General features: G+C 31.2%; 1 protein-coding gene across 1 annotated transcript; it reads right to left on the bottom strand.

Annotated features, from left to right (window-relative positions):
* Positions 1–5,106: 5,106 nt before the first annotated feature.
* LOC134705563 (uncharacterized) lies at positions 5,107–20,311 on the bottom strand. Its single transcript, XM_063564281.1, has 9 exons — positions 20,190–20,311; positions 18,248–18,259; positions 16,548–16,624; positions 15,601–15,672; positions 12,978–13,122; positions 11,130–11,218; positions 9,733–9,804; positions 8,283–8,406; positions 5,107–5,191 (listed from the first exon to the last, which is right to left on the bottom strand). Exons 1-9 carry the CDS (start codon positions 20,239–20,241, stop codon positions 5,139–5,141), a joined length of 696 nt encoding a protein of 231 aa, XP_063420351.1. The 5' UTR covers positions 20,242–20,311; the 3' UTR covers positions 5,107–5,138.
* Between the last annotated feature and the right edge of the window lie 595 nt (positions 20,312–20,906).

The following is a 20,906-nucleotide window of genomic DNA, read 5'->3' as shown; positions in this document are numbered from 1 at the left end:
CCTTATTATCATAATAAATTAACAATAACAAAAACTTATTTTTTTCAAAATATTAAGGATTTATTCTCCCAGAAAAATAACCCTAGCTGCATTTGACAAAGTCCTTTCCAAATATGTGGTCCTTAATGCTCTTCAACCTCGTACTTTATTTAGCCTTTATTTAAAAGTGTTTTGACGTTAGCGTAACTGTTTAGTCTATTTTAGTCGTACGTAGTTTTAAGCCTTGTATCTATGATGAAATCTCCGTACCAATTCAGGAATATGAAAATGGTTTTCCATTCGTTTGATGGATGTGAGATTTTGAGAAAGGACTTTCTATTTTCCTTGTAGTTCGAAATTTTTATTATTATTTTGTTTTACACATGATAGCATATATGATGTTCCTAAAAATAAGGTATCGAATATTCTATCAACCCCACCAATTAACCACACCTTAACTCTTTGCTTCTATATACGCCTCTGATGTAATTTTGTATTTATTTTTATTGTTTGCAGTAAGTTTTCTTAACAAACTGGAAACATCTCCATTTTTTAGGCTCGTGTTTAAAAAGGGTCAAAATATAGGGCTGTGGGGTATATTTTCAACATTTATATGCATTGAACTTCTAAGTTTAGCTTATACTAAATTTCTATACCACCCTACCTCCACTTTTCCTCCTTTAGAGTAAAAGTTTAGGCGCTACCATGTTTTCTATTCTCGTGTTCGCTGTCTTTGAGATGCTATAGTGTGTTTAAATATAAGTGTTTGTCTTTAAATCAGTTTTCCTATTTTGTCATGACATTGTCTGGTTTTGTTTTGCTTATGAATTTGCCTGTTCATTTGATATCTTTTATCTCTCCAGTATAAATCATAGCTAGTACTTATTGTCTGTGTCATATCTATTTGTAATTGTAACTTTAACTGATGTTTTTCATCCTTTACACACCCTATATAAAGTACCAAATAAACCCTATCATGTGGAGGAAAACTATCTCGGCTATTTTATAAACATACCCAAGACATCACGTATTACTAAAAGGTATACAAGAAGATAAGAAAATATTCAATATCAAGAATATTAGTTTGAATTATTAGTATGTAAGTGAAGATGAAAATAGTGAAATACATTATCTTTTTAAAGAAATTTATTAATATGCTGATTTTTACGTTAACAACCAGTTCTACTGTACCAATATGTTAAGATAAAGGAATTGAAGCAAAAGGCTCTTATCTATTCTGGTGTTCTTTCTTTGCAACCAGTACTAGTGTACCAATATGTTTAGATAAAGGAATTGAAGCAAAAGGCTCTTATCTATTCTGGTGTTCTTTCTTTGCAACCAGTACTAGTGTACCAATATGTTTAAATATAAGTATAGAAGTTGCAATTCTGACAATGCAATTTTCCATAGGAATTCCCTTTGCGGCTAAAACTGTGCCACTTTTTCTATGAAGTTTCGTGGAAAATGACACCCCAGAACGGAAAGTTAATATGCACTTCTTTTTTTGTTAACGGTCAAAATATAGGGCTGTGCGGCATATTTTCAACATTTATATACATTGAACTTCTAAGTTTAGCGTATACTATATTTCTATACCACCCTACCTCCACTTTTCCTCCTAAGAGTAAAGGTTTAGGCGCTACCATGTTTTCTATGCTCGTCTTCGCCGTCTTTGAGATTCTATAGTGTGTTTTTATATCATTGTTTGTTTTTAAATCAGTTTTCCTATTTTGTCATGACATTGTCTGATTTTGTTTTGCTTATGAATTTGCCTGTCCCTTTGTTATCTTCTATCTCTCTTGTATAAATTATAACTAGTACTTATTGTCTGTGTCATATCTATTTATAATTGTAACTTTAACTGATGGTTTTCCTGCTTTACACACCCTTTCTAGAGTACCAAATAAACCCTATTATGTGGAGGAAAACTATCTCGGCTATTAAATAAACATACCCAAGACATCACTTATTACTATAAGGTATACAAGAAGATCAGAAAATCTTTTTTCATCGTATTATGTTGCTAGACTCCGTGAAATATTCAATATCAAGAATATTAGTTTGAATTATTAGTATGTAAGTGAAGACTAAAATAGTTCTCAGGTGAAATACATCATCTTTCTGTAGAAATTGGTTAATAAGCAGTTCCGGAATTTTTATCTTTACAACCAATAAAGGCAACAGTAGTATACCGCTGTTCAAAACTCGTAAATCCATGGACAAAAAACAAAAAACAATACTACTGTACCAATATGTTTAGATAAAGGAATTGAAGCAATAAGCTCTAATCGATTCTGGTCTTTCTTTATAACCAATACTACTGTACCAATATGTTTAGATAAAGGAATTGAAGCAAAAGGCTCTTATCTATTCCGGTCTTTCTTTACAACCCGTACTATTGAAACAACATGTTTAAATATCAGTATAGGAGTTGATTTTATAGGTTGTAATTCTGATAATGCAATATCCTATTGTAATTCCCTTTGCGGCTACAATTGTGCCACAAATGGGTCTTCAATGTGGCGAGAAACTCCCGTACATGTAGGCGTCCTTCAGCTGGCCCCTTAAAAATATGTATACTAGTACAGTGAATACAGAAATTACAAATTAAATAAGGCTTTTCTACCTAAGGAATATATAACCTTAGCTGTATTTGTCAAAACTTTAAGGAATTTTCGTCCTCAATGCTCTTCAACTTTGTACTATTTTTGGCCTTTTAAACTTTTTTTTATCGGAGCGTCACTGATGTGTCTTTTGTAGACGAAACGCACAATTTCCATTCTTGTATCTATGATGATTCTATTTTTCATTCATCCGCTTTTTATATATTGTCAGTTGTTTGATTTTGATATAAGTTATATGGTTCGCTGCTGACCCCCTACGGACCCATAGAGGGTTTTAGTAAAATCCATTTATTCACCCTTTATGGTTCGTAGTGGGTCAGTAGTGAGGGGATCGGACCTTTATCGGGACTCCGGGATTTGGTGTTTTTATGCTCGGGGTTTCAAAATTGCCCCTTTAGGAATCCGGGAATTCGTTTTTCATTTTTTCGATCTTCGGTATGTTGGGATGAAAATCTATAGAAATTTCGGGACCTCGGGATTTCGTGGTTTTAAGCACGGGATTTCGGGATCAGGACCCCTCCTCCCCACCCCTTTTCATTAGTTAACCGTATAACGAATTTATCGTACGCTGGACTTTTTCTACTGCGAATGAATGAAACACAAAAACATTAATAGATGACGTCACCATTAACGCGTCATGAACCCCCTATATAATTTACTAACCACCTGCGGTCGCATAGTGGGTCACCACGATACGGAGTTACCAATCACAACGTGATAATTTACCGTCGGTGCGATACCAGGTTTTATTTACATCCCCATTTAAAACAAATTAAATTGGAGTTCGGTATTTTTGTCAATATATTTTTTCCCATTATTTATGGCTGTTCGACGCATTCACAATTTAAAGGCATACGATACAGTTACACTGATGAGTCTTATGTAGACGAAACGCGCGTCTGGCGTACTAAATTATAATTCTGGTTCCTTTGATAACTTTTACAGGGGAGGTAACGTAAATTGTTATTTTCGCGATGTCAAACTATGACTTATCGGGAAAAGATTCAGTTTTCGACTGATTTTTATTATTCAAACTTATTTAACTTGAAAACGAGTTCATGGACCCCTCTTTTTTAAAATGCCATTTGGTTTGATTACGCGAGAAGATTATGTGTGCCAATTTTTATGAAAACGTAAATAGTGCTTTTTTTTATTTTATAAATATACAGCAAAAATGATGGTTTTGTTTCCGACATTCATGAACATTTGATAAATATGAGTAATCTCTGAATAAAATATGTATAAATGTTCAGGACACTTATAAAATACAGAAATTACGAATTATTTAACAAAAACAATTTGTGTTTATCTTTTAAAACAAAAAAGTTATGTCTTTCTTTCGAAAGAAAAAATACGGCCACAAATCCGAATTTTGTCCAAATATACAAATTATCTACCTCATTTTACTTAAAAAGTAGGACATGAAGGTTTTTTTTATTACATATTTGATTTAATCAGGTAAAAATTAGTCTTTATGGATTTTTTTTATCAAAATACGGATCAAAACTTTATCGTATGCCCTTAACGATTTGAGCAACGTCACTTGTACCGTAAGTCCTACTGAATCAGGGAGGATCATGTGAATTTCCCATTTCATATTGTAAATTTTAGCAATTCTTTGGAACGTCTTGTGGGCTTTGTTTCGTAAAGCCATGGTGTTGTTTATACTTCTGATGATTGCCCATAGCTTGATATCTCTCAGTCACAGTTTAGATTAATTTACGACTTGTCTATGGAAAAAATGCTTCTTGCACTATGGTATTTTTGTTAGTACGTTGGTTTTTATTCAGAACATCTCCGAAAATCGTACAACAGTACGTATTAAAAGAAACTAACAGAAATATGCGGATAGTACAGAAAAGTTTATATACGTATTCATTTGAGTGCCTGTTTCAAGGCAGGAATATGACAGTTGATATTCATTCGTTTGATGTGTTTGAGCTTTTTATTTTGCCATTTGATTAGGGACTTTCCGTTTTGAATTTTCCTCGAAGTTCAGTATTTTTTTCATTTTCTTTCTGATGCAAAAATGTCAACCACTACCTTCAGTTGTATTCATCTAGCATTATAATATTTTACCAACTACTTTGCAGATAAAAAAAAGAATTTATAACACGCTTGCTTCTTAGTAGGCCCTTCACGAGTTTCTTCTTCACAAGAATCACTAGTGAGGCTCCATTAATAACAGCTGGAAGACTATTTCAATTACTAGTAGACAATATCGCGATCAATTTCCTGGAGTTATGACATATCTCAAATTAACACATAAAAAGCAAGGACATTTATAAGAATGATTTCAGATAAATAGTAAGACAATTTGAATTGCAATACGTACAAGAGTACTTTGCTGACACTTCTTAATATACAGCTATAGATCATTAAAATTGCTTTAACAAAGGAGCTATCACTATCAAACCGTTTCCGCTTCCGGGTTTCTCTTAGAAATGCGATGTACTTTGATTCTGAATTGTAAAAATGAAGGAAGTGGCATTAGAAAACTCGGTTATGATATCAACACTCTTTATTTTCAGCATGTTACCCGCTGGATGATGGCGAGACAGATGCATGATGACCTAGTGTTACATGATCTGAAAAATAGAAATAAATCATAGACCATAATAAATAAAATCATTTAGAGCTAAATTTGTATCCTCTTAATAAGACGAATATAAGTTTTGAATTGCAGAAATTTATGCAATGGTAATGAAAAAAACTATTCCATACGTAGGCTTGTAAGAAAAAGAAAACCCAAAACATATTGAGAAAAGTAGCTTATTATTATTTATAAAAACATGTAGAAAATAAAAGCAATCAACTGACAAATAAAGCAAGAGCAATACCAAATCCCATTCCAAAAAGTGATGTTATACATTTTACGAGTTTTATTGCTTTATTATAAATTTCTATTTTAAATTTCCCTTCATCACTGACAAGTTATTTTAGATATAAGGAACAATTTTATGAGTTGGTTAGCAATCATTTGGCAAATTACAAAAAAAATCTAAGCAAATAAAGTATAATGCTGCTGACAGTTCTGCAGTATTGTTTTTATACTGTTCCTTTGATTGTTTGATTGATTGTTGGTTGCTAAACGTCCTTAAGTTTCTTTGTTAATGATGTTTTATCGCTATTATACGAAATTTTTATTTGATCTTACTGACTGATCTTTTCCTTTCTCAGCAAACTAGAGTGATTGGAAACATTATCGATAGAAAACTAAGGGCACACGTGCAGTTGATGTCAATGAAATAAACAACGTCGTCATAGGTAAAATAGCAATAAACAGATTATCCTTGTTCATCTCAACTCGACTGCTTTTCTCACTTTCGTCGTATCGGCTCCAGCGAGGAAATCAATCTCGTTGAGATGACCAACGAGGATCTAAATATAGATATCGCCAAGATAGCCCCACATGTACAGTACAACGGTTACTGTAGATCAAACGGAAAACTTTATGTCCCTCTGATTATTTCCATAAAACAATCAGGATAAAATGTTCACTTACAGCTAATTCTCAGAAATATAAAAAAACCATTTCAACATAGATACATTGACTTATTCAAACTAAAGTAATATTTGTCAAGTTAAATTTTAATGAGATATATGCCCCTTTCAATATTTTTGATGATAGTTTATTAATATGTATTACTCCAGTTTGACATGAAGAAGTTATCGATGACATTCAACAAATTAATAAATTATTTTTATTAGTTCTGATTGTTTCCCTCCCACATACAGATTGAAATCGAATTAAAGAATCATTTGAGACCCATATATTCCCACGTATTTACTCAACATTTTAATACAATTTTAGGAATTAAACTTCCCTATCATCAATCAGATAACAACTTTTGTGATATATATGATACTGCCAGATAATTGTCATACTTTAACATGAACTTTGTTAAGAAAAATAAGTAAACAACATAATGCGTTGTATCTTTTAATTACGTAAAAGAAATACAGAGAAAGTCCTACTGATATAACATTTGCCGTTTATTATAAAACTGATTGTCTGGATGGGGTGTCATTTAAATCTAGAATCTTTAATTTGATATATTATTTCTCTATTTTATAAATGTTTTAATCCTTATTTCTAGTTAATATTTATATCTAATCATCTCGTTAATTCTATTCATATTTTACTCCTTTTTTTGTATTGATCCCATATTTTCTATTCTGTTAACACCATTAAGACCCTCAATAAAATAGGTGTGATATGAATGCCAACTACATCCACCAGAGACTTAAATAACGTGGATGTAAGGAACTACGTTTTAAGAGAAATTATACGATTTCAAACTCAGTCGTTAATTAACCTACATTTAGCATTAACGTCAGTCGTTAATTAACCTACATTAAGGCAAGAACGTATTAATTTTTATGAGCTTTTACATAGAAGAGCGTGGTTTTTATTATGTTCTTCTTTCTTAATCGCGTTATAATAACATCAACGATACCTTTTGCACCAGATTCGCATTTCGACAATATGTGTTGAAAATATCAAAACATGTTAGAAAAATGAAGTTCTTATAAACAAATACGGACAAAAGGTATGATTATAATTATATAAATTAAATTTTAGTTAAAGGAAATTAAAAAAAAATCCAACCTCTTCATTCGAAAAACGATAATCAACATTTCGATATATTTTCGATTTTATGTATACTTTATTTTATCTTTTATTTTTATTGAGCTATGGTTCATTTCTTTAATATTCCAAATCCGGAACCTGAAAATAACACTTTATGAATTTTATGCTTTCGAAACGGGTCTCTGGATTCACCTCAAGCTTCTCTCTTAACTATTTTGACCTGAGCGTGACAAATAAGTCTTATGTAGACTAAACGCTCATATGGCGTATTAAATTACAAGTCCGGTACATTTAATAAGAATAAGAATGTCGTAATGTTCAATTGTATTGTTAATATGTGTATTTCTGAATGATCTTCCATTCATTTGTATTATAGTCCTGTCATGTAATATTGTTATTTTAATTATATATTTAACATTGCCATACAAGCGAGAGATTTGGCTAGCCACAAAACCAGTTTCAACCTACCAGTTTTTCTTAAAATGTTCTGTACAAAGTCAGTAAAACGGCTATTGTTATATTATAGTTCGTTTATGTTTGTGTTGCATTGTCGTGTGGTTTTTTTTTTTTGCACTTCAGTTTTTCTGTTGTTTCGTTGTTTTCTTCTTGTTTTTGATGTGTTTTCTTCCGTTTAGGAGAGTAACCCTGATTTTTATGCCCCGCCTACGAAAGTAGAGAAGCATTATGATTTCTGGTCTGTGCGTCCGTTCGTACGTCCGTTTTTTCGTCCGTACGTCCGTCTGTCCCGCTTCAGATTAAAGTTTTTGGTCAAGGTAGTTTTTAATGAAGTTGAAGTCCAATCAACTTGAAACTTAGTTTACATGTTCCCTATGATATGATCTTTCTAACTTTAATGCCAAATTACAGTTTCATCCCAATTTGACGGTCCACTAAACGTAGAAAATGAAAGTGCGAGTTGGGCATCCTTGTACTATGGACACATTCTTGTTTTTTATCAATTGATTTATGACTTTCGAACAGCGGTATACTACTGTTGCCTGTATCTATCACATTTGCATACATTTACAAAGTATCTTCCAGTTTAAAACGATACCCTCCACAATTTCTTTGAGTATTTAACTTACCAATTGTTTCACATCCCTTAATGTTACAGAATGGGCTATCACAACACCCACCACATAACTGTGCAAATCCTTGACGTTTTCCATGTGGAACATGGGCCCCCAAAGCTAAAAATTGTCGACATCTCTGAAAAAATAAAGATATAGCAATATTATTGATATTCTTTACATTTCAAAGTAAAACATACTCCTTTAGCGATCAGCTGATATTCTTCGATTAATTACACTTTTTTATACTGACTTTATCAGCAAGAATATAAAGCGAGCCCGCTAGGAAAAGCGAGCTAATGAAGTAAGTATCAGAAAATGAAATGCCATTATACTTTTCATCAAAAATTTGTCAAAATTCCAGTTTCTTTTATTGAGAATATGAGTTAGAATGAAATAGTTAGTAAAACTACTTTTACACGTACAAAACGTTGGGATAGTTGAATAAATGACGTGGCGTGCATTTCATTGATAAATTGGCGTGGATAGACTTGAGCACGCGACGTCTCTACACTTGACGGCATTGCTAATATAAGTTCTGTTTATGATCTTAAAAGTTAGGCAGTAAGATCAAGGGAATATGTACAAATTGCAGATAAATAGATATAGTTGACAGCAGATTAACGACTGTTCATTCATTTTTATTTTTGTGGATAATTTTCAAAGGCGTACACTAGAATGAAATTAAGGGTACCAATTTTCTTGCACGAGATGCGCATTTCGACAATACATGTCTCTTCAGTGATGCTCTTGACAAAAATATTTGAAATCCAAAGCTTATAATCAAAAAGGTCCAAAAAGTACAGTCAAATCCGTGCAAGGAATCAGAGCTTTGCAAGAGGGAGATACATTCCTTAATTTATAATAATTTCTAATATTTTGTAACAGTAAATTTCAATAACTCAAAAAATCCATATTTTCATGCCAGTACCAAAGTACTGGCTACTTGGCTGGTGATGCCCTCGGGGACTAATAGTCCACCAGCAGAGGCATCGACCCAGTGGTAGTAATAAATTTATACAAACGACGTAACGTTATTTGAATTTTGGGGTACGATTAATGAAGTTACTAATCTTCCTTTATTTTAGAGTATAAATTCATTACAAAATTATAGAAATATCAGAATAGACAATACCAATCAAAACCAAGGAGTAAACAAAGACTCACAAAACCGAAGGATATTACTTTAACAGTTATAAATAATAATTAAGAAACAACACGAACTCCACTAAAAACTGGGAGTTAAATCAGGTGTTCCGGAAGGGTAAGCATTTCCTACACCGTATACGGCACCCGTCGTGTTATTTCTTTGTTCAGTTCGATAATGATGGAAGAGACTACACTCCTGTCTATAAACTTATTTCTTTCTTAATTGATATAAATAATTTCAAGATATGAAGATAAATGAATAAAAGGAAAAAGGAAAGTAAAAAAACAAATGGCTTTTTTTTTTAACAAGCTTTACCTGTTTTTCCCGACACCCAAGTCGATGACGGATATCTCCTCTATCGTTATAGAAGATATCGGCGAAGCATTCCTGAATGAAAGAGAAAGATGGTTTAGTTGCTTTTTTGTTTGACAGTTAACCTATCTGTATATAAATATATCTTTGACAAATTCAAACAAAAGAAGGTGGCAATAGATATTTATTGCAAAGAAAATGTTCCTCAAAACATACTTAGTTGTTAATTTCTGTGTCATTTTGGTCTTTTCTGGAGAGTTGTCTCATTGGCAATCATGCCAACCTTTTTATAATAAGACGTGGGATATGTTAGTCTTTGTAAACATTGTGTGTTTATTACAAGTAGCTGAAATGGGTCCACTTTAGGGGATAGTAGCTTCATTGGTAATTATATTTCATCTCCTTATTCTTATATTATTTTTTACCGTTATTTATGTGTCTGTTTCTGGTAAGAAGACTATAAGCTATTTGTTTTCGTGTCGTTTTTGTTTAGCACAAATCAGGCATTGTGTTTTCTTCTTTATAAATTCTTTACATTCTGTCATATGCGGGTCTTTTATAGTTTATTAAAGGGTAAGACTTTGCTCAGTGTTGAAGATTATATGGTTACACCTGTAGTTTTTTTTAATCCCTCATGTTTTGTTTGGTCTCTGGTGGATTGTCGTCTAATCGACAATATATCATGTCTGCTTACTTTTATAATTCGACCATGTTATCAATACAAAACAAAAAAAGCACATCTCACTAGATATTTAAGACTTAGAGGATTCAAAACATATGAAGGCCCGTTTATAGCTTGTTGTTCGGTGTGAGCCAAGGCTCCGTGTTGAAGGCTGTACATTGACCTATAATGGTTTACATTTTTGAAATTGTTATTTGGATGGAGAGTTGTCTCATTGGCACTCACACTCCATCTTCCTATATCTAGATATCGACAAATACCAGACTATGACATACAAAACGTATAACAAAATAGACATAACTTGCCTGGTAGTCTCATTATAAATTACTAGGAAAGAAACATGAATAATCAGCCACAAAAACAATAATTGTAACTGAAGATATTTTTACATAATGTTAGCAAGAACTAATGTATGAATATTACAAATTAGTCGGCGAGAATACTTAATAATTGAATTCATCATAGAGACAAAAAGAAACAATAAAGAAGTATCAATCAATAAAGTTATTCAAAAAAGGTATGCAAGAAAAAATAGAAAGCAAATACTTCATTAAGGATCTTTATTCAGCCTACATTCAATAATTAAGAATAAGACTATGACGAGAAGAAGAATGCAGTACCAGAAAAAAAAACTTTATGACAAATCTGCTGACGACCAAAGACAAATTTATGGGGCGATAAATCTTAATTAGAAAGAGCTAATATGATTGATTCCTACATTATACTCCGGACATGCCACAAGGGTTTCACATGCTGCTAAATCTTCAATATCGTCACATTTATAACACTGCATATTTGGAGCTGGAGCTAAAATATAATATCCCATACAGATTAATTACATAATTCAGTCTTTTGTTAATAAGATGTTATCTGTGACATCTAGTTATTATTGAAAAGATTTTTCCCCGAAGGTACCACCAACCCAATAGTCAGTACTTTTGTGTTCTTTGATGATAGGAATTATCATTGATACGATTATTTTTTATTATTTTTTAATCCACCATTTTCTACATTTGAAAATGCCTGTACCAAGTCAGGAATATGACAGTTCTTGTCCATTCGTTTTTGATGCGTTTTGTTATTTGATTTTGCCATGTGATTATGGACTTTCCGAATTGATTTTCCTCCAAGTTCAGTATATTTTTGTGATTTTTTACTTTTTACCTGTTTGCCAAAAAATTGAAATACCAAGAATTGTCTTCACCATGAATAGATTCACATAGCTGTAAAAACATTTCTGAATTTCAGGTCATCAATGAGATCGTATTTAATTTTGTCTTTTTGACTTCTTTTATTCGAGTCACTGATGAGACTTTGGTGAACTAATTTTAATACCTAGTATCTATAATGAGTTTATCAACCCCCATTATAAATATATGATAGCAGTAGAAATAACAGAAATGTCTTAAAATTGATGATGGGTGGGTGTTCAAATACCGAAATTTCATGTTCTTTTAACGTAATTTCGTTCTTTTCAAATTTCCTAAGTGTATTTGCAATGTACTCTTTAGAGTGTGATATATTAATGAAATTCTCACAGAATAACATTTTGGAATTAATTAAATGAGCAATAATCACTTAATATATTGACAAACAAGTGTGTATTGGTAAAAGACATATAACAAGCTGTTCCTATAATGATATTTTTTTATATAGAAAATGTTCTCCCTTTATTTTCATTTTCTTTTTCACAGATAACAGCTAGGTTATATCTTAAATATTTTTAACAAATACTCTACACCGCGAAAACACAATTAAATAAGCGTACAATTTATTTTGTAGTACAGAAATAAAGTGTAATGGGCAGAATATCCCTTAAACTTAAAGTCATTTGAAATATCTCTTTTTAGTGAATCCAAATTACATACTCATTTTATTCCGAGCATTTGTTTTAAATGGCTTTATGATCAAGACATGGTAGTAAATACATTGATATTTCGAATTTAAGTAAAAAAAACATCCAAGAGACACGATTTATAGCCTAGTTTTCATCCCTAAACAGTACCCGAAGGGTAAATTGCATGGATATTATTCAGTTTTCGTCTGAATTATTTCAGGAGCCTATACTAAAGTGGTCGTCATAGTTTATTCACTGATCTTCTCTCGTTTCTTTTTTCGTTAATTTTGTGTGTGTCTTTTGAATTGTTTCAAGTTTTCTTTTGAATTGTTTCACATTTATTTTCTTTTGAATTGTGTTAAAATTGTTTTTAATTGTTTCATATTTATTTTCTTTTGAATTGTTTCACGTTTCTCCTTTTGAAATCTACAATTGTTTACTATTGAATTGTTATCCATTTTTCTGTTTGATTGTTTCTCATTTTGTTATTTAAATTCTTTCACACCTGTAATAAGTTACTATGCAGTAAGGATTTGACAATACCGTAATTGTTAACTGCTAACGTGCTGTAAACTTAACTTTTGGTCTATGTGCAGTTTTCTCGTTTGGAATCATACCTTTTTACGTCCATGACAAAATATGATAAATTTTGCCAAATATTCTTTTCAGACTCTTTTTTTTTCATGCTCACAAATGTCCACTTTAAACGTATCTTTTATGAAGTCTTACTTGTTGAATCTGTACATAGAGCATTATTACAGTAGCCTTTGTCACAACATTTTGTACACAGATGTATGACACTTCTCTTATCTTTTATTCCAAGTACTTCTTCCAGATCACGCTTTCCGCCCAAAGTTGATAAAAGCTTACATATCTACAAAAGATTTAGGCTCTGTTTTTACATTAACAAGTTAATATATCGGTTTATCCCTTACTTCCTTCATTGTTATACAGGTCGTTGTACTAGACTATTAATGGTCCACATTCCTGGCTATTTTCATTTAGTAATTGTATCAACGCTCCTATGTTGATAGGGGGTATCATTAATACATTATGTTCTGCAAATCTTTTCTTAACTATAAGTTTATTCTGCCTGTAGGTATAGATGGCATCATTCTTTTATTTTTTTTATATTTTGTTTTTCAGTGCTCTAAAACTTTCTTATAGATTTTGGCTTCCTACTTCCTGCAACCAGTTAAAACATAATTTTATTAGTTTCGTTTTATTTTAAACAAATAAGGAGTATACAGAATATAGACTGTATGGCACTTTTTTGTTTCTAGAACCACAAATATAACCACATAGAATACCATTGCATTGTGTTAAGAAAATAATGCTTTAGTGTTATTTGGCAACATAAAAACGGCTTCAACTTTCATTGTACTTGTGATATGTATGAACCTACACTGTAAAATTTTCAAATTAGATCTTACACGTGATCACCAAGTTTAAATACATTTGCTGTCAAAGTTACAGGATATATTTTAAATGAGAAAATCTATATACAGGACAAATAGAAAATTGATATGAGTACCAATCCGTGACAAAAGAAATAGGTTCCTGATAGGAAATAAAAAACAAAAAAAGCAAAAACAATATGGTGTGACAGCCGCTTTAGTTTTTCTGCCATTCATAGACTTGCTGTGTTGAATTTAAAACTTACGTAGTGTTACATGGGATCATATATATAACTACCCTTCTGGAAGCATATCTGATTTTTTTTTATACGTTATATCAATGTACCTAGTCAGACATATACTATAAATGAGATCATTTGTACATATGATCAATTTTGTATCCACATTTTCAAGCTGAGAGTTTACAGTTTAAAAGCATTGAATTACATAACAAGTTGATCTATCAGTCTATCCTTTACTTCATTCATGGTCATAAAGTTCGATGTACGAGACTATGAAACCTAATAATAACTGGTCCAAGTTCCTGGCTATTTTCAGGCAGAATCTATTTCAATACTTCTGTGCTGACATGAAATATCATTAATGAATTATCTTTTGCAAATCTATTCAAAACTATAATTTTATTCTGCCTCTAGGTATAGATGGCACTATTCTTTTAGATTTTTTTTGTATTTCGTATTTTTCAGTGCTCTTCGACTTTCTGAAAGATTTTATCTTCCTTCTTCCTGCTATACATTTAATATCACAGGGGAAACTGAATTTTATTACTTTCATTCTATTTTAGACAAATAAGGAGTATAGATATAGACTCTATTACTCTTGTTTATTTCAAACTAGCAAAGTTAAAAACATAAAGGATATAATTTCAAGCTCTCATGATATGGTTCAATTCGGCAAAATTAGATCAAACATCTTTAATTAAAACGTAATAAGCATATTTCATGTTTCATGTCAGATTGACAGCATATATTTTCAATGTGATCATTAAAGTACCTCGCTGTTAGATTTCAAGCCAAAACAATGTTCACTTGAGTATCAGGGCGTACTAAATTATAATCCTGGTACATTTGATAACTATTTACACCACTTGGTCGATGCCACTGCTGGTAGACGTTTCGTCCCCGAGGGTATAACCAGCTCAGTAGTCAACACTTCGGTGTTGACATGAATATCAATAATGTGGCCATTTTTATAAATTTCATGTTTACAAAACTTTGAATTTTTCGAAAACTAAGGATTTTCTTATCCCAGGCAAAGATAACCTTAGCCGTATTTGGCAAAACTTTTTGGAATTTTGGATCCTCAATGCTCTTCAACTTTGTACTTGTTTGGCTTTATGAATATTTTGATATGAGCGTCACTGATGAGTCTTATGTAGACGAACGCGCGTCTGGCGTACTAAATTATAGTTCTGGTACCTTTGATAACAATCAACACTATTGGAATTATAGCTGATATTGTACAATAAAGGCAACAGAAGTGTGGACTTTCCGATTAGATTTTCCTCTAAGTTTAGTATTTTTGTGATTTTATTTTAGACCGCTGTTCAAATTTCATAAATCAATGTGGTATAGTTATACCTGTCCTGTCAGTTTGTACCCCATGGACAAAAACTTTTTCAGTCATTTTTGATGTGTTTTATTATTTGAATTTGCTCTGTGATTGTGGACTTTCCGATTACATTTTCCTTTAAGTTCAGTATATCGTGATTTTACTCTTTGTCACATGTACATTTTTTAATTTATATAGATTATCTGTAATATATAAACCCCGTGTATTAAATTTTATTGTTAAAAACCTACCCTATCATATGTATTTTTATAAGGTCTAAAGATATCATCTGACATGTGTTTTTATATTTCCATGTGATCAATAATGTACATACCCTATCATATGTATCGTTTATATTTCCATGTGATCAATAATGTACATACCCTGTCGGATTTACATCCTAGATTATACAGCATATGACCATTGGCGTTTAGATACTTGTCTGTAAAACAATGCTGTAAAAGAAAATATCTATTAAGGTATTTTCATTCATTGGTATAAACCCATCTATATCAATGTTCAAATTGTATTTGAATGAGACAAATGACAAAAAAACAGTGTTAACATATAATCAGTAGATTGTAAAAGAGCAATAAAACTATAACATCGACGAACAAAAACGAGATTGAGTAACAGCATCAACTTCAAAAACTGGGAATGAAGAAATTATGTTCTGTGTTAGTAAACAGTTTCTTTTTCACAAGTTGAATCCATTGTTATGGCAGTTAGGCAGTTAGGTCTAGAACTCACATATACAGGGTTACTGGTAATATGGAAGGTTTAAAACCAAAAGTTATAAGTAGTAACGTTGAAATTCTCAATTAAAAACCATACAAACGCCGTCACGAGTTAGTTGACCGTTGTGGAATATCTTTTTCAGAGATGACGACGGATATGCTCCAATAGTCGGTAACCATAATCCCGTCTTCTTCTTTTCCATGCATGTCACCTACCGAATTAGGCTTTTTATCGAGTAATGAGACGGTGACACATATGAATCAGGGTCCGTTTATCCTTCAGGAGCACTTGTAATAATTGCGGTTTGTTCGGGTTGATGTTGCTCCGATTTAGGTGGAGTACTGATTGTCAATTGGTAGATTTTAGTTTTTGGTCTTTGAATTGACTTTTTTTTATTATTTTATCTGTGAGGATTTTCTTTTCACTGTCAGGACGTTGATCTATTAACGCAAACCTTGTATTTAGTACTTTGACATATACATTATTTTAGAAAAAAACTTCATATTAAAATCATTCACCCGGGCTGTCACTCATTTTTGATAGATGCATATGATATCATGTTTATGTAAAGATGTTATGTTTAATATAATACCTCGTCTGCTGGACAATTAATTGCACGTTCACAATCAACAGGTGAAGCCACGCCGTTGCAGGAGTAACACATAAAGGCTAAAAGTATATCATATGAAAATATATTGTAAATTACATAGATAAGTTATCATATATTATCCAGAAAACGACAAGATAGTACAGCGATTAAATTGCATTTCAAGAGAAGTGATAAGATAACTCTTTCGTATGAATTACAAATAGTTATAGGATCAATAATCGAAGAATTTAAATAGAGAAAAATATTCAACGAGTGACCGAACAACACATTAATTCACGAATGTGCGTAGCGCATGAGTTAACTATCAGTGTTGTTCGGTCACGAGTTGAATATGTTGCGATATTTGAATTCTTTGATGAGTTATTCTTTTTATTACATTGGCAAATGGCTATTTTTTATGAAATTAATTTAGAGAATGTAAGGAACTATATGTTTTTCCTACGCATGTTTTGATCCGACGTTATCGACGTCTTGACAACGCATATTGTTGTATGACGTCAGAGAGTGAAATAACCACGTTTATTTAACCTGTATGTGAAATTATCGGTTTTTTATTGAACAAGGTAATGCATTGCAACCAATGTAATAAATACAATTAAGATTGTATTCTTAATCCAAAAAAGGTGTAAAAACATTTTCCTTATATGCTACTGCATTTTGAAAAATTTGACATATAGTCAATATTCCAGTTTTATCAAGTCTATTTACTTGTTTTTCAAAAGAGAAAAGATTAAATAATTATTTGACAAATCTCTTATTAGAAATAAGGAACACAGAAAAATAATCGTCTAAACATATATATATCACTATACTGCTGCATGTCCGGTTTTGGTTCTCAATAGCTTATATGTCAATCTGCACTTGAAATATCGATAAGAAGTTATTTATATAATATAGTGACATATACGTAATATTTACACTGACTTAACTTCTGCAGATTGAGATATCAAAACTATGCCATCTGCATATAATTTATCGGAAATAGACTGACTTTTCAATTTGACCAGACCTGAATAGAGTTGAAACGGTCACGTTGATCATTTATATATATATATATGCAAAGGAAGGGGATGTAGATTAAAATACATCCCTGTCTAACACCGATTGACGACTGAATGAATTTGATAAGTATAAAGAAAATGAAACAGCATTGCTCGTGTTTTTACTATTTGTAAAAATTCCAAATTTGAAGTGACATACAAATAGTTTATATAAATGAGCAAGACTGTTTACGGTGTTGAACGTATTTTTTTATATATACCAACAATTATACAAACGAAAAGATTCAAAAAAGGAAACCAATGTGTGATTTCAAGACATAATCCATTTTCTTAAACCAAATGTCTCTAAGTAAAATTGATATCAATGTTCTAAGTATATACCAAGTGTATCAAATTATAATGTATAACAAAAGAAACAATCTTTCCCCTTCAACCAGAGGGATCGTTAATACACTCACCTTAAATAAATTGGGTTCTCTAAGGGAAAGGGCAAATACCACATTTGGGTATAAGATCAAACACTTTATCAACAAGATCGTATAAACTAGTTATATATATGACAGAAGATTAATACTGTTGCAAAGTCCTCATTCGTATGCTGACGTACTAGTACTTATATGTATAGTAACGAATAAATTCTGACTTGTTACACCAGATTATATAGAAAGAAAAGATACTCACCATTACATCGTGCTAAAATAAAATAAAACGGAATAAGTCGAGCAAGAAAACAATACTAGTATTTATTAGGTCGTAAAAATATTAGATCTTAAGTGCACTATATATATATATAGACCATTATTTTTCATGGCATATGCAATTGAAAATTATATAATGAAGCGTTCGTGTTGCTTAGTCTTTAGTTTTCTATGTTGTGTCTTGTTCACTATTATTTCTCTTTTTGTATTTTTCATTCTAGCCATGGCGTTGTCAGTGTATTTCTATTCTATAAATTTGACTGTCCCTCCGGTTATCATTCGCCCCTCTTTTACTTATCCGTTGTAAAAATAAAATGTTTTAAGTTGATATAAAAAGTCGATATGAATTATAGTTCCAAAAAAAGTAAAATCACAAAAATACTGAACTTAGAGGAATATCAATTAGGAAAGTCCCTAATCACATGGCAAAATCAAATAACAAAACGCATCAAAACGCATGGACAAGAATTGTTATTTTCCTTTCATTTTCATTTTCAAAAGCATCTTGAGCGAATGTTTTTTTATAAATGTTCGCGGTAATTAACAATTTGTTAGGGATATAATTCTTCATTTTATCAACCATAATGTCAATATAACAAAGCTTGCATGAAAACCTTATTTTTACTGATCTACTTTTAATTATTAAATTCGTTTATTTAAATTGTTCCAAAGAGTCCGTTGCATGATTGATTGATTGATTGATTGATTGAATGATTGAATGCCGATACTTTAACGTAAGGAAAACCTATTTACATGTCCTTGCGTTAGAGTTAAACATAATTTGAACGAACCAGTTATAAAACTAAAAACTACATTTTCGCAGTTAATGATAAACGGAATTTACATTTTTCATTTCGATGTCAAAATTCTGAACATTACGAATATTTACATATACCTCAAACATCTATCCGATTTAATATCGAAATGTGTTAAGAAAAATATATACAATCCTGTCAAATGAACAGGTAGTTTGAACAAAAAGACATTATTCTACAGTATATCTTATTGTATTTAGTAAACGCTGACATTCCAGTCTATTAGCTTTAGTAATATTACATAAAAATGATGTTAAATAATTTAATCTTATTTATCTATAATTGAAACTTTGAGATAAAGTTGAATTGAAATTGATAGTATTTATATCACATATAATACACAGAAAATGAGTGAATTCATGTCCGACCACTTTTATGGAGTTATTCGGCTTAAGTGTACTGGAGCGCTGTATACATGAGCCCTTTTCTTCAATATTTGCCAAAAAGCATCATTTATGAAAATTAATTTTCAGATATACGCATACAATCTTATGCAACATCCGTAGTTTTGTGTTTGTTCATAAAGATTGCATCTCTCGAATACAATAGTGTACATTATGCACTATGTTGATGTATATACAATACTGGAATTAACAGGTCAGAACAATTCTGAAAATAAACGTTACCTAGTTTTGTTTGCCCTTTCTCGGAAGATAACTTCATAGCACTATATAGATTTATGAGTAGCATACATTTCATAGTTTTACCATTGTATATAGGTTTATAGTCAGTAACGTTTTTCATATATTTCTCATATAAACGCAGTTATAGTTTTAACATTCAACACATGTAAGACCACGAACCAGTGTACAATTAAAAAAAGGAGGTGTTAGATATCAAAGATATATTCCTCTCATAAGTCGAATATGAACTGACTTCACAAAAAGAATAAAAATACTACCATTAATAGAAAACGTATGATTTGGGGAGTCCATCCTATTCAGAACAGAAAAAAACTATGAAAAAACCAAATAAGCTACGAGTAGCAATATATTATGATAAATTAAACTGTCAAGGAATCTTTTCTTGGACTGTCTAAATAAACACATTTAAAGAAACGAGGAAAATCATTGTTGATTACTTCGATACTTTACAGTGAAATCCACTTACCAATAAGCAACAGATGTATTCCAAATGTAGCAACTAGAGACAACCCAGACATATTTCCGTATTAGATTTAAGTGAATCTACCTGAACTACCGAAGTTCTTCCAGTACACCAAGATAAGAAGAAAATCTTTAGGTCAGTCATGTTCCTTATAAATGGACAAGTGCATATTTTCCTGCAATTGAGATAAAAATTATACAATTGATAACATTAAAGATCAAAACAAGTAAATCGACATGATTTTCATGACAAGTTGCATTTAAATAAAATAATGAATGATACATTTAAAAAAAAAAAATATATATAGCAAAATGTTCATAATATTTTAAATACATGTAACCGAAAAGTAGAATAACAAAACTACAGAACTCCAAGGAAAATTCAAAATAGAATGTTCCTTATCAAATGGCAAAATCAAAAGCTGAAACACACCAAACAAATAGATAACAACTGTCATATTCCTGAGGTGAAACAATTATTTGCTTACATATAAAATTGTGTTTTTTAAACAGTTAAAGATAAAAAATTATCACTGTAAGGTTAAACAACCGCACATATTCCATGATATGGTACGGATCAGATAAAGTATGTAATATGAACATAATTATATAAGCTTGAAGAATTGTAAACAAACATACAGACACACACATAATGACTACCAAACAAATATATTTAATATGAAAATAAAGCAATCGCCCAAGATGTTGACAAAGGCATATG

This window comes from Mytilus trossulus, chromosome 2 (assembly GCF_036588685.1).
Source record: "Mytilus trossulus isolate FHL-02 chromosome 2, PNRI_Mtr1.1.1.hap1, whole genome shotgun sequence".
Lineage (NCBI taxonomy): Eukaryota > Metazoa > Mollusca > Bivalvia > Mytilida > Mytilidae > Mytilus > Mytilus trossulus.
The sequence above is the reverse complement of the archived record's forward strand: the minus strand, read 5'-3'. Positions and strand labels throughout refer to the sequence as shown.

Excerpts from the sequence above, each read along its gene's own strand:
- LOC134705563 (XM_063564281.1), bottom strand. The coding sequence starts at position 20,241 with ATGTCTGGGTTGTCTCTAGTTGCTACATTTGGAATACATCTGTTGCTT. Across the intron at positions 15,673-16,547 it reads TTAATTGTCCAGCAGACGAG|CATTGTTTTACAGACAAGTA; the intron begins GTATTATATTAA and ends TTTCTTTTACAG. Across the intron at positions 9,805-11,129 it reads TGGCATGTCCGGAGTATAAT|GAATGCTTCGCCGATATCTT; the intron begins GTAGGAATCAAT and ends TCTTTCATTCAG.